The sequence below is a fragment of the Chlorocebus sabaeus genome, chromosome 11 (genome assembly GCF_047675955.1).
Source record: "Chlorocebus sabaeus isolate Y175 chromosome 11, mChlSab1.0.hap1, whole genome shotgun sequence".
Lineage (NCBI taxonomy): Eukaryota > Metazoa > Chordata > Mammalia > Primates > Cercopithecidae > Chlorocebus > Chlorocebus sabaeus.
The window spans coordinates 88,311,483-88,326,711 of record NC_132914.1 but is presented as its reverse complement, the minus strand read 5'-3'; the positions used below and the strand labels follow the sequence as shown (position 1 = coordinate 88,326,711).

At 39.6% G+C, this 15,229-nt stretch overlaps 1 protein-coding gene across 1 annotated transcript in view; it reads left to right on the top strand.

The window, feature by feature from the left end:
- EPYC (epiphycan) overlaps positions 1-15,229 on the top strand; it is a 49,260-nt gene that overhangs the window by 20,474 nt on the left and 13,557 nt on the right. The window contains exon 3 of the mRNA XM_008004227.3: positions 14,132-14,306. Coding sequence (XP_008002418.2) covers positions 14,132-14,306 — 175 coding nt within the window. The remainder of the gene's footprint in view (positions 1-14,131; positions 14,307-15,229) is intronic.

The following is a 15,229-nucleotide window of genomic DNA, read 5'->3' as shown; positions in this document are numbered from 1 at the left end:
GTGCACTTTACAATCCTCTTATAACATAAAAAAGTTCTCCAAGTCCCCACTCAACCCAGGATGTCCAGCTGGCTTCACCTCTCAATCCCCACTCTAAACAGGATACCTCAACTGCTGTTGGAAATTGGGCAATGACCACTGTAGCTACTTCCTGCTGGAAAGGGGCAAAGAAGGGGCCCTGCAGTGGCAGTGTACTCAAGAGGGGAATTATCTAGACCAGCCAAAGGGTTGGTCCAGGGGTTCTCCGTAGAAATTGTTAGTTGAGCTCATTTGGGGTTCTATTTGTAAGACTATCTGTAGCATGATGGCATTGATCCTGGAGGAAACAAATTTGACAAAGATGTTAAAAACACAAGGCCTGGAGGCAAGTAATAGCAACATGGCTGTTACGGGACCTAGAAAGGGGAGAAGCAATGTTGCCCAACTCCAGAGGTTGGTATAAGAGTTTGAAAGGCATTGTCTGATTTCAGAAGTATTTTCCTGTAAACACTGGGTGACATCTCATACTATCCCTGACTGGTTAGTGTAAAAGCAACAGTCTTCTCAAGAAGGTACAAAGTCCTCGTTTCTCAGCAGTGAGGAGGTCTAGGCCTCAGCAGTTCTGGAGAGTCACTGCTGCCAAAGAGTCTATTTGGGATTGTAGAGTAAGGATAGATTTTGTTATTTCTTGCAAACTGTATGAGAAATCCATTGAGAGTGTGTGATAGCAGGATAATATGTTTCACTGCTAACTTCTAGTAAACTTTACTTCTGTTGAAAACCTTGTAAGTTTGGGATTTCAATTATTCTTTACTATTAATAAGACCTCATTCAGTCCATATTAACTGAGAATTGGTATAGATAGCTCCTTCCTGATTCTGTAAGTACGTTAAGGTTTGGCTGAGTGCAAACAGCTCACACGTTTGAGCAGACCAATTATTAGGCAATTTTCCTAACTCTGCTTCTGCAAGAGTTTCCTTATCACTTACTGAATACCCATTGTGTCTTTTCCCCTTAATTGCCTGGGAGGAACCATTTATTGTCCTATCCTGAAGGGAGTTCCTCCTAGATCTGGTCAGACTTTTGTATGGTAATTAATTAAGATTTAGATCCACTATTAGGAAACCTGCTGGGTTAAGGTTAAGGACTTTTGATAGGAAAACTACAGGTTGTCAGTGGCCTCAGTCCTTTCGGGCTATGCCGTTGTTTACACTGACAACAAGGTGATATTGGAGTGTTATAGGATTATGGAGAAGACCTATAATTATCAATTATAGATTTTAAATTTACCCTGACTTTTAAAGGAATAGGGTACACTGTTTTTTCTTTACTATTTCTCTCTTTCTCTTTCTTTCTCTTTGACTTTCTGTTTCTTTCTCTCTTTGACTCCTTGTCTCTGTCTCTTCCTCTCTCTCTTTCCTTCTCTTTGGCTTTTTGTCCCTGTCTCTTCCCCTCTCTCTTTGACTTTCTGTCTCTCTTTCTTCTCTACTGGTCTTTCCCTGCCTCTGCCAGCCACTTACGCTGCTGTTCTTCCCTATCCTTCCTCTTTTTGATGGCTTTGGCATCCTCTTTGGGTTTTTGCACTGTGTGAAATAACTCCATGATTTCCTTGTGGTATTTAATGTGGGTTCCCCCAGAGGTTAGGAACTCCCTTTGTTTCCATATTGCAGCATGGGCATGTAGGTTTAGATAAGCATACTTGCTATCTGTATACACATGTATTCTTTTTCCCTTTCCCAGTTCTAAGGCTTGGGTAAATGCCACTAGTTCTGCTAAGTGGGCGCTGGTCCCTGGGCAAAGAGGCTTACTTTCAACTGTTACATCACTAACTATGGCATAACCTGCCCTTTGTATCCCATTAATGAACAAATGAACTTTGAAGTCCACTAATGAACTTCCATTGGTATATAGGTTAAAGACAGGATTAGCTGAGGGGACTTCTAAGAGATCCTCTAGGGCAGTGTAAGTCTGGACTATAATTTGTTTGATAATGGCAGTCATGATGGATTGGTTCCCCATCCTCTAGGAGAAAAGTGGCAGGGTTGGGGGCTGCACACATGCATATCTGAAGCACTGGTCCCTCAAGGAGTAGCACCTCATATCTAAGCAGGCAGTTGTCTGATAGCCATAAACTTCCTTTGGCACCTAGTATGCCATTTGCATCATGAGTAGTACAGACACCGAGATCATTTCCTTGTATTATTTTGATAGCCTCTGATACTAAGGCGGCCACCACCACAAACACCCATAAACAGTGAGGCCAGCCTTTGGCTACTACATCAATTTCCTTACTTAGGTATGCCACTGGTAGTGGGGTTGTCCCATTAGTCTGAGTAAGGACTCTAAGAGCTATTCCTTATCTCTCTGTGAAGCATAAAGAGAAGTTTGGTCCTGTGGGAAGGCTTAAGGCTGGAGCTTGTACTAGAGCCTGCTTTAAGGTTTTGAAGGCTGTTTCTGCCTCTGGTTCCCATTCTACTAGATAAGTATTTGCCCTCTGGGTCTCCTTGATTAGAGTAGAGAGGGGCCTGGCTATCTCGCTGTGTCCAGGGATCCACAGTCGGCAAAAGTTGGTGATTCCAAGGAACCCTCACAACCGTGTTAATGTCTTAGGGCAAGGATAAACCAGTATAAGCTGTATTAATTCCTTGCTGAGGGTCCTGGTTCCTCTGGCTAAGTTTAGGCCAAGATATTTGCCTTGTTGTAGGCAGAGTAGGGCTTTCGATTTAGATGCCTTGTACCTTTGATTACCTAGACAGTTTAAGAGATCTAGAGTAGACTGCTGGCATGAGACTTCCAAACTGGTAGCCAAAAGTAAATCATCCACATGCTGAAGGACCAGAGTGCCTGGACTTGAGAAGTGGCCTAGATCTTGGGCCAGTGCCTGACCAAACAGGTGAGGGCTATCCCTAAACCCTTGGGGCAAGACCATCCATGTAAGTTGGGATGTGTGGTCTGTGGGATCCTCAAAGGCAAAGAGAAACTGGGAGTCAGATGGCAGGGGAATGCAGAAGAAGGCATCCTTGAGGTCCAGAACAGTGAACCATTATGCTTCCTCTGGTATTTAAGAGCAGAGTATAGGGGTTGGGTATAACTGGATATAGAGGAATTACCGGCTCATTGATGAGTCTAAGATCTTGCACTAGTCTACATTGACCATTTGGTTTTTGTACTCCTAGAATTGGGGTTTTGCAGGGACTGCTGCATTTTCTTACTAAGCCTTGAGCTTTTAAATGTCTAACAATATCCTGTAATCGTTTATGAGCTTCAGGCCTTAAGGGATATTGCCTTTGATAAGAAAAGTGGTGGGGTCTTTTAGCCTGATTTGGACTGGGCAGGCATTTTTTGGCCTTCTGAATCATCCTTCCAAAGACCAGACTTCAGGGTTGATTCTCTCCTCAAGTAGGGGACAACAAATGGGTAAGTTGTTCCCCATATTCATATAGATAATAGCTTCAGCTTTGGCTAATATATCCCTCCCTAATAAGGGTGTGGGACTTTCAGGCATAACAAGAAAGGCATGTGAAAAGAGCAAAGTCTCCCAATTACAACTGAGGAGGGTAGGAGAAATACCTGGTTACAGGCTGTCCCAGGATTCCTTAGATGGTAATGGACCTTGAGGACAGCTGTCCGGGACAGGAGATTAACACTGAGAAAGCCACACTAGTGTCCAGGAGGAAGTCATTTTCCTGGCATTCAATGGTTAAACTTGCCCGGGGCTTGGTGAGTGTGATGACATGAGCTGGCGCTTGCCCCAGGGACCCTCAGTCCTGTTGTTGGATCATCTGGTTAGGGTCTTCTGGCCCAGAGAACCTTTGTCCTCTGGGGCAATGCGTCTTCCAGTGATTGCCTCGGCATAATGGACATGGGCGAGGGGGCAGCTTGTTTCTCATTGGACAATGTTTTTTAAAGTGTCCTTGCAAATCACAGAGATAACAAGCCCTACCTGGTGATTGGCCTGCTCCATTTTCTGTCCTCTGAACCACCAAGGTTTATTTGTCTGAGGGCCATGACTAAGGCTGCAACCATTCTCTGATCTTGCTTTTCCTTTTCAGTCTGTTCCTCTTGGTCCCTATTATAGAACACCAAGGTTGCCAGGTTTAATAATGCCTCCAGATCTTGTTCAGGGCCCAAGGCTCACTTTTGGAGCTTTCTCCTGGTATCTGTGGCTGATTGGGTAATAAACTTATCTTTTAGGATCAATTGACCCTCGAGGGAGTCAGGTGACAGGGGAACATCTTTTCTTAAGGCCTCGCACAGTCGCTTGAGGAAGGTAGAAGCATTTTCTTACTTTCCTTGAGTTATGGTGAACATCATTGAATAATTCATGGGCTTTTTCCTAATTCTCCTTAGTCCTTCTATAACACAGGTCAGCAGATGTTTACGACTCCAGTCCCCATGATCTGAGTCGAGGTCCCAGTGGGTATCCACACTGGGGACGGCTTGTTGACCAGCAGGGAATTTGTCCCTTTCCAGGTATCTCCAAACTCTCAGGCTGCAGTCAAAGCCACATTCTTTTCAATAAAGGTCAGGGTTTGATCTAACAATAGCATGATATCTCTCCAAGTGAAGTTGAAGGTTTGCCCTAGACTCTGTAGGACATCTATATACCTATGAGGATCATCTGAAAACGTATCCAGGTCTACTTTGATCTGCTTTAAATCAGAGACGGAGAAGGGGACAGGTACCTGGGTTGGGCCAAATTCCCCTCCCCCTACAGCTTGAAGGGGACATAACTGATAGCCCGGGGTTTTTTTTGTGGTCTCTTGGAGATTTCTTTGCTTGTTTCCTTCTGGTCGTGGGAGATTAGAGAGGCTTATCATTAATAGGAAGAGGAGCTGTAGGAAGTCTAGAATATGGGGGTAAGCTGAGAGGTCCTCCTGTGAGATGTAAATTGCAAGCTTTGCATAGTTGCATATTCTCCTTCAATGAAAATAAAGATTGAATATAAGGTATTTCACTCCATTTGCCTTCCCTCTTACAGAAAAGGTCAAGCTGCAGGATAGTATTAAAATTTATACTTCCCTCAGGTGGCCATTTTTCCCCATTAGAGAGAGAATATTGGGGCCAGGCCATAGTGCAGAAAAAAATGAGCCGCCTCCTTTTCAGAGTTTGTGGGTCAAATTGGTCTCAATAGCTTAGGATGCATTTTAAGGGTGAGCCTGTTGATGCCTGAGTGTTTTCCATTTAAAAGACAAAACCACCCAGTTTTGCTTTGTTTGTCCACCCCCCCGCCCCCACCCTGGCTGCCCAGGAACCTACAACAGTCCCTGGACCCTGCTGATCAGAATAGTCATGCTCACCGACACAGCAGCAGAAACACTAGTTTTCCTCTTAGACCACAAAGAGGATCAAAGAAGGTCGGATTTAGTGGTCCTTACCAATGCATTCTCAAAAACCTGTTAGAGTCCTAAGCATTTTCCTGTTAGTATTGGGACCTTACCCCTGTCCTATAAAGATGTTATGCCCCAAAAATGAAGTGGAGGGCCATAACCTGAGGGAGGGAAGGGATCTTCAGGGTTGGAAGAGTGATGCCTTTTATCCTCACTTCTCATCATATGAATAGGAAGGATATCATTTCTGGGGCTCTCCATATCCTAGCTTCAGGAACAGCTTTTGTTAGGTCTGCTTGTCTGAAGAGGGATTCTAAAATTCCAGATAGTAATCCCTACAATGGGGCTTTGGGCAAAAATTATGTCTTTCTAATTAGTGAGACTGGGTGCCTAAAGAAAGGAACAGAGTCCCGAAATTTATACTAGAAATCGTTCTTATAGGAAAAACTAGAAAAGCACTAGAGACGGGGAGTGGTTTTTAGAAGCAGGACTAGCCTCAGAGAAGAGAGGTGGGAGGAAGTTTGTCTGACAGGCATTAGGACCCAGGAGCCAAGGGTCAGGATAGATAGGATAGATGGGTGAGTCTTGCTTGGGGGACATGACTTTCAGAGTTCCACTCATGGCTGCAGGGTCAACCAACGTTTTCATTTTATTTTTTAAATTATACTTTATGTTCTAGGGTACATGTGCCCAAAGTGCAGGTTTGTTACATATGTATACACGTGCCATGTTGGTGTGCTGCACCCATTAACTCATTTACATTAGGTATATCTCCTAATGCTATCCCACCCCTTCCCCCCACATCCCAACAGGCCCTGGTGTGTGATGTTCCCCTTCCTGTGTCCAAGTGTTCTCATTGTTCAGTTCCCACCTATAAGTGAGAACATGCGGTGTTTGGTTTTCTGTTCTTGCGATAGTTTGCTGAGAATGATGGTTTTCAGCTGCATCCATGTCCCTACAAAGGACACGAACTCATCTTTTATTATGGCTGCATAGTATTCCATGTTGTATATGTGACACATTTTCTTAATCCAGTCTGTCATTGATGAACATTTGGGTTGGTTCCAAGTGTTTGCTATTGTGAATAGTGCCACAATAAACATATGTGTGCATGTGTGTTTATAGCAGCATGATTTATAATCCTTTGGGTATATACCCAGTAATGGGATGGCTGGGTCAAATGGTATTTCTAGTTCTAGATCCTTGAGGAATCGCCGCACTGTCTTCCACAATGGTTGAACTAGTTTACAGTCCCATCAACAGTGTAAAAGTGTTCCTCTTTCTCCACGTCCTCTCCAGCACCTGTTGTTTCCTGACTTTTTAATGATCACCATTCTAACTGGTGTGAGATGGTATCTCATTGTGGTTTTGATTTGCATTTCTCTGATGACTAGTGATGATGAGCATTTTTTCATGTGTCTGTTGGCTGCATAAATGTCTTCTTTTGAGAAGTGTCTGTTCATATCCTTTGCCCACTTTTTGATGGGGTTGTTTGTTTTTTTCTTGTAAATTTGTTTGAGTTCTTTGTAGGTTCTGGATATTAGCCTTTTGTCAGATGAGTAGATTGCAAAAATTTTTTCCCATTCTGTAGGTTGCCTGTTCACTCTGATGGTAGTTTCTTTTGCTGTGCAGAAGCTCTTAAGTTTAATTAGATCCCATTTGTCTAGTTTGGCTTTTGTTGCCATTGCTTTTGGTGTTTTAGACATGAAGTCCTTGCCCATGTCTATGTCCTGAATGGTATTACTTCGGTTTTCTTCTAGGGTTTTTATGGTTTTAGGTCTAACATTTAAGTCTCTAATCCATCTTGAATTAATTTTTGTATAAGGTGTAAGGAAGGGATCCACTTTCAGCTTTCTACTTATGGCTAGCCAGTTTTCTTAGCAACATTTATTAAATAGGGAATCCTTTACCCATTTCTTGCTTTTGTCAGGTTTGTCAAAGATCAGATGGTTGTTGATGTGTGGTATTATTTATGAGGGCTCTGTTCTGTTTCACTGGTCTATATCTCTGTTTTGGTACCAATACCATGCTGTTGTGGTTACTGTAGCCTTGTAGTATAGTTTGAAGTCAGGTAGCATGATGCCTCCAGCTTTCTTCTTTTGGTTTAGGACCATCTTGGCAATGTGGGCTCTTTTTTGGTTTCATATAAACTTTAAAGTATTTTTTTTTTTCCAATTCTGTGAAGAAAGTCATTGGTAGCTTAATGGGGATGGCATTGAATCTATAAATTACCTTGGGCAGTATGACCATTTTCACGATATTGATTCTTCCTATCCATAAGCATGGAATGTTCTTCCATTTGTTTGTATCCTCTTTTATTTCATTGAGCAGTGGTTTGCAGTTCTCCTTGAAAAGGTCCTTCACATCCCTTGTAAGTTGGATTCCTAGGTATTTTATTCTATTTGAAGCAATTGTGAATGGGAGTTCATGCATGATTTGGCTCTCTGTTTGTCTGTTATTGGTGTATAAGAATGCTAGTGATTTTTGCACATTGATTTTGTATCCTGAGACTTTGCTGAAGTTTCTTACTAGCTTAAGGAGATTTTGGGCTGAGAAAATGGGGTTTTCTAAATAGTCAATCATGTCACCAGCAAACAGGGGCAATTTGACTTCCTCTTTTCCTAATTGAATACCCTTTATTTCTTTCTCTTGTCTGATTGCTCTGGCCAGAACTTCCAACACTATGTTGAATAGGAGTGGCGAGAGAGGGCATCCCTGTCTTGTGCCAGTTTTCAAGGGGAATGTTTCCAGTTTTTGCCCATTCAGTATGATATTGGCTGTGGGTTTGTCATAAATAGCTCTTATTATTTTGAGATATGTTCCATCAATACTGAATTTATTGAGAGTTTTTAGCATGAAGGACTGCTGAATTTTGTCAAAGCTTTTTCTGCATCTATTGAGATAATCATGTGGTTTTGGTCTTTGGTTCTGTTTATATGCTGGATTATGTTTGTTGATTTGTGTATGTTGAGCCAGCCTTGCATCCCAGGGATGAAGCCCACTTGATCACGGTGGATAAGATTTTTGATGTGCTGCTGGATTCGGTTTGCCAGTATTTTATTGAAGATTTTTGCATTGATGTTCATCAGGGATATTGGTCTAAAATTCTATTTTGTTGTTGTTGTTGTGTCTCTGCCAGACTTTGGTATCAGAATGATGTTTTTGTCAGGACCCCAGAGTTGAATGGCTTTCCTCTCTGTCAACCATCAGCTCAGTCTGGAAGTACAGGAAAAGCAGAAGTTGGTTCCAGGCAAACCAATGCTCCCAACTCTGAAGAGTTGAGGGTTGTTAGAGAGCCCTTTCACAGAAAGCCTGACACCCATGTCTTTAGTCTAGCAGTCATGCTAGTTGCTTTTAACTGGCTAACAGGTGCCCAGTGTTTAGCCCCCGAATTCTAAGGAAAAATAGGACACAATAGCAAGTGAAAGGGTCCAATGGTACTCACTGCTTGACGATATTAGAACTGTTAGCAGTTAGAACTGTAGATAACTTATCTCATGGTAACTTTTGCTTAGGGAGTATATTATGTGTACATGAAACAGTATATCTATTCCAGAGATGAAAAATGCATACCTAACATTGACTACATGGCTACTAAAAGATAAAATGTGTGGGTGAGTTTGTGGAGAAAAGGGAACTCTTGCATACTGTTGTTGGAAATGTAAATCAGTACAACCACTATGAAAAACAGTGTAAAGATTCCTTAAAAAATTACAAATAGAACTACCATAAGATCCAGCAAGCCCACTACTGGGTATATATTCAAAAGAAACGTATCAGTATGTTAAAGAGATATCTGTATTCCTATGTTTATTGCAGCACTATTCACAAAGACCAAGACAAGGAAAAACCTCAGTGTCCATCAATGTATGGATGGATAAATACAATGTGGTTTATATACACAACGGAATACTATTCAGACATGAAAAGAATGAACTCCTGTCACTTGAGATACCATGGATGAACTTGGAGAACACGATGTTAGGTGAAATAAGCAAGGCATAGAAAGATAGATACCATATGATCTCAGTGTATGTGAAATCTAAAATAGTTAATTCCCTAGGATAGAGTGGAATGGTGGTTACCAGTGGCTTAGGTAGTTAGGGAAAAGAGGGAAATGGGGAAATGTTGGTTGGAAGATACATAATTACAGTTAAAGAGGAGGGAAAAGAAAAGTCCAGAATGGGCAAATATGGAAAAAGATAGGCAAAAGTACAACCACAGAAAGTTGGTAAGTGATTGCCTGGGGCCAGGAGGTTGGAGGGGGGAAGAAGAGAGGATGAGAAGAGAGAAGTTGCAAATGGCTGTTAATAGTTGCAGAGTTTTTTTTCTGGGTGATGAAAATGCTATAAAATTGATTGGGTGATAGTTGCATAACTGTTACTAAAAAAACATTGGACTATATACTTTAAATGGATGAACTGTATAATATATGAATTGTATCTCCATAAAGTTGTTTTTAAAAGAGTCCATTCTTAGTACATCTATACTAGAGGACAACCTAACTTTATATAAGTAGTCTATTGCTGTATTCCAGCTAAGAGAGGATAGTAATTTAGATAATGGTGATGATGGCAGATAGGGAACAAAAGTAATGATACTGATAGATGTTTAGAAAACAGTATTGACAAATCAAGTGAACAGTTGATCATAACTTAAGTACAATGTTTGACATAGACATTTTAGATAATTATAAAGATTGGCAAACCTTCCATCATTTACAAATTCACACATTCACCTGGTGATTCTTTTATTCATTCATAAAGGTAGGAATCAAATCTGGTTTATTTGAATTCCTTAACAGCATTTTTTCCATAACATATATATTACATTATCGTTGATTTTGTTATTAGAAACTTAGCTGTAGATTAACTAAAATGTAAAAAATTAAAATACAAAAAATACAAAAAAAACCCCACAATGTTGAATGGCAGCAAATGGTTTATGATCCCCATAAACAGGTATAATTTACATGTTCAACAAGAAATCTGCACTAAAAGGACTCAGTGGATAATGAAGCAATCAGGAAGATGTATGATTGCTGTTTCTGAACACACCAGTTTTTCATATTTTTACCCTGAAATTAAGACAAAAAAGTAGGCTTAGTGGCAGCAATATAATTATATAGATCATTTAGATGTACTTTTTGCTAAGGGGCAAATGAATTTCATCAAAATTATTGTTAACCAAATCTTATTGTCACTTAAAATGGTTCTGAATGTTTTTATAGAGATAATCTTCTGTGGACAACAATGGTGATTATTAGAAAATGAAAGCTTTTAATCTTTTGTCATATTTTTAATAATAACACAAATATTTCTAGTAAAAGTCTCAGTTCAATCTGAAACAATAAATGTAATTGGATTATTTTCTATGGAGAGTCTTTATTTCTCCAGGGAGCAGAAACTTAGCCTGAGACACTCCAGGGTCACTTCAACCGCTTTTACCCTGCGATTGGGTTGAGGTGACACATTGCTTACATGGAGTCACGGCTGTGCAGGGTGCAGAGACTGGGACAGGCCTAAGGACTTCTCTTGGTAGTTATCTCTTCATACTGACATCTGCTGATATCTCACTCAGCCTAGGTCACTGTGAACTATCCATTTGTCATCTCTGGAATAGATGTACGGTTTTGTGGATGTAGAATGTACTCCCTAAGCAAAAGCTACCATAATATATGTTATCTACAGTTCTAAGACCAGGTACACAAGAAAATAAAAATAGATAACTTACTGCAAACTGTCAACTCAAAGATGTATCCTGCTAGTACTATGTTAAGAAGACACACAAGTGCAGTGCCTTTGACAGAAATCGAAGTCATATGTAGTAATGACCATTTGTATTATATTTTTAAACTTTAGGGAAATATAATGAACAGATTAAAAAGTTAAAACAGGGCCGGGAGCGGTGGCTCAACCCTGTAATCCCAGCACTTTGGGGGGCCGAGACGGGTGGATCACAAGGTCAGGAAATAGAGACCATCCTGGCTAACACGGTGAAACCCCGTCTCTACTAAAAAAATACAAAAAACTAGCCAGGCGAGGTGGCGGGCGCCTGTAGTCCCAGCTACTCGGGAGGCTGAGGCAGGAGAATGGCGTGAACCCGGGAGGCGGAGCTTGCAGTGAGCTGAGATCCGGCCACTGCACTCCAGCCTGGGCGACAGAGCCAGACTCCGTCTCAAAAAAAAAAAAACAAAAAAAAAACAAAAAAAAAACCTTAAAACAGGAAGAAGCAATTCAGAGTAAAACAAGAGGCCAAAGAAAAACGAATAGAGGAAAACACTGAAAGAATTTATGAACATTTGTAGAAGAGGCTCAATTATGTGTGCATTCAAGTGTTACCAATTGTAGCTTGCGAAAAAGGGCAGGGATTTTTTTCTGGTCATTTGTGTTTATGTTCAAATTTAGTTTTCTGCAACAGAAGCATACAAGTCTGCCACACGGAAGGCCCGGTGGTCTTGTTTCCCTGGACTCATTTTTTTTGTTTGTTTTTTTTTTGTTTTTGGTATGCATTGCCTCACAACTTCATATCACAGTATGAAGATTGTTGAAGAGGGGGAAAAGATGCCTAAATCACTTCTATTTAATAGTGAAAATAAATGTGTCTACAAAAGTCTCTCCAGGCACAGTACTTTGAGGTTCTGCAATTTTGCTGATGTGAAAAGGCATTCCTTTTTCTTGGTTTTCAAAGTTGTATTGCATTTATGTTTTATTAGCAAGGAAGCATGAACAAAACAATTTTTGATAAACGCAAAAAGCTGTTTTGCCTCATTATATTGGATGACAAGTGAGATCTTACAGCTTCACATCAAATCAGTGGAAAAACAATTATCTGTAAAAAGTATGTGCAAACATTTTTCTTACAAAGCTAAGATTCAAGGCAACGTGTCTGGAATTTGTTTCTCCCTTTAGGCTGCCTCCATTCCATGAAACATCTGTCTCAATTTCCGCTCTTCCTGGAGCCTCCTTTTGGTCTCTCTACAAATCCATTCCCTCTGAATCTGCCTCATTCTGACCTACAGATGGAAACCGTATGTCTTTCTGTTTAAGAAAATGTGCCCAATCTTCTCAGCTGGAGTTTTCTGGCCAAGCTTTATTGTATCTTCATGTATTGCTCCTAATGTATCAAAGACAGTATAATCTGTTTTTGTTTTGATTTCATGCTTTATATAATTTAAAGTAAGTATTAGCACATTCACTGATTCGTCTCAGAAAATCTCTAAACGTAGAGATATATTTTGGACAAGCAAAGTTTGAAAAAATTATACTTCAATAAGTACTTGCTGATTGCCTATTATGCTTACAGCCTAGAGGTACACAGATAAAAGAGATGACATACTTTACCATCCAGCAGGCTTGGGTATGCTGAAAACAAATGGAACCAATGTAATACAGCACAGAAAAAGCTGAAATAGAGAGACTAAGGAAGCACTGAAGGATGCACAATTCAGAAATATAAACTGATAAAATAAAGTTTAGTGTTTCTTCAAAAGAATAATTTTCATTTGTGATTTGCAATGCATTTAAATATATTAAAAGTGATATCAAATCATAAGTGTATCTTTAAAATCTTTTGGTTATTCAAACATCTAGAAAATATGTGGTCTGAAAATACACCTGTGTTATAGATGAAAGGAATAGTTTGCACATCATTTGTTATTAAGTAACACAGAAATAATTTATGTGTTTCCTTACTTCTTTAATGAAAGCAAATAAAGGGTGGAAAAAACCAAAAGGCCATATTGGTGTGGTGAAGGGAAAATCTGGGATTTCTGGGGATACCACAAGGACACTGGGCCACAAAGGGAGGGTCCTGGAAGTCGCCATCCCAATTGCCTGGGGCAAATTTTCAACCCAAGATTACAAGGCCATCAGAGAAGTAGATATTTACTAAGTACCACAAAGAAATATACATTCAGACAAAGGAAGAAATCTGAAAGGAAGGTTTCTCATAAATACAAACAGTATTCTTAAAAGCAATGACTCCATTACTTACAATGTACAAGTTAGATAAGAGCAAAACAGGTATAATCTAAAATACAATATATAAAAAATAATCTTTGAATAATTTTGTAATTTTATAACTGCCTCTTCATGTCAAAGCTCTCAAAAAAGTCCATTTTAAGATACCTAGATATCATTGGAATATTTGTTATTTTAATAATATTGAAAACACATGAGAAATGGCATACCATAATCAAATCATAGTTTTTATGTCACTATATATTTTATTTTAGTATAAAGGATACTTTTCAGTAAAATGCCATTAGAGAAAGTATAAGTCATTGGTAAGGAACAGAATATTTGAACCTCGGAAATCAAGGATTGGAAGGACAGGATAATATGTATCAATTTCTGCTCAGTTATTACCTTCAAGGGGAGTAGAATGAGGGCTGAATGGTGATGGGGACTTTTCAATTTTACTCTGTACACTTCTGAATTAATGTGAAGCTTTCACAACATTGATACACTCTTGTAATGCTACTTATTATTAGAAAACAATAAATGAGCTTTTTTAAAAAAACCTATGAAATGAACAAACATATAAAATGTTAAAGAACAAGAAGACCAAAAAAAAAAAAAAAAAAGGAAGAATTGGAAACAACTTCTAAGATTTGAGAAACAAAACTAATTAAAAACAACAACAGTTACTAGAACCACGTGTGTTCCTCCAAGCAAGCAGGATGGTCACATTGTTGAACTTTAGAACATGAGTGTCCTCTTGTGGCAAAGATGGGTACATTTTAAATTTGTGTCACTGCCACACAGAGTGACTGAGAAGTTTGCCTGAAGAAATTCTCTCTCTTTTTTTTTTTTTTTCAGATTGAAATAGCCACAGTGATGCCTTCAGGGAACCGAGAGCTCCTCACTCCACCCCCACAGCCTGAGGAGGCCCAGGAAGAGGAAGAGGAGGAAGAATCCACTCCCAGGCTGATTGATGGCTCTTCCCCGCAGGAACCTGAATTCACAGGGGTTCTGGGGCCACACACAAATGAAGGTCAGATACATCAAAGCAGAATTACAACTGAGTCCACATTAACTGCAAAGCTTCAACTCTATAGAGAAACCACATGACATGACCCAAGAAAAAAGTTTTGGAATAGGCCAGGTTTGAAGTAGATTTATACGTAGATTTTACATTCAAATATAAAGCATTTTAATAATTCAGCTTTGGTCTCGCTAAAATGATCAAATAACCAAAGATTTGGGATGAAAATATTGTACATCATTACTCGAAACCTGTGTAGTGGAATGTATTTGTAGAACAGAGAGTATTTGATAAGGAGGAAAAAATCTTTGCCTCTGAGATCAGGCCACAGCATTTCAAGGGGATAAGAGATGATGAGGATGAAGATGATGGTAATAGTAATAATATTTTGCACTAATTGAGCATATACTATCTGTGGCCCATATGCTCAGCAGTTCACATTATCTCATTGGATTATTAAAACCTCCCTGTGAGAGTGTTAATATTACTCTTTTCATTATCATGGAAACAACTATAATTCAAAGGGGATAGTAACTTGCCACATATCACAAAGCTGTTACATAGTGGGTTTGAAGCCAGCCTGTTCAGATTCTTGGCTGTTTATTTATTTAAAAACAGGCTTCTTCTCACTCACTCCTAAGAAGTAACAGAGAGAGGAAATTATTGCACAACATCAGACACTATGTTGTGTGGCCTGCAGATGAAACCAGGGCCTTTTAGTTAATGAGAAGGAATTCTTGGTGCTACATGTGATTCTATTATATGTCTATATTTCTTGCTTGAATGTTGTCACTATCAACCTTGGGGGTACTCAAGAAGACTCACACTGGAATACTTTTATATATACAGAGAATGGCATAGTTAGGGAGTGTAGAAAAAAAGTAAGGAGAGTTCCCACTACAAGAGTTGAGTGAGTATAGTGTCTCTGTATT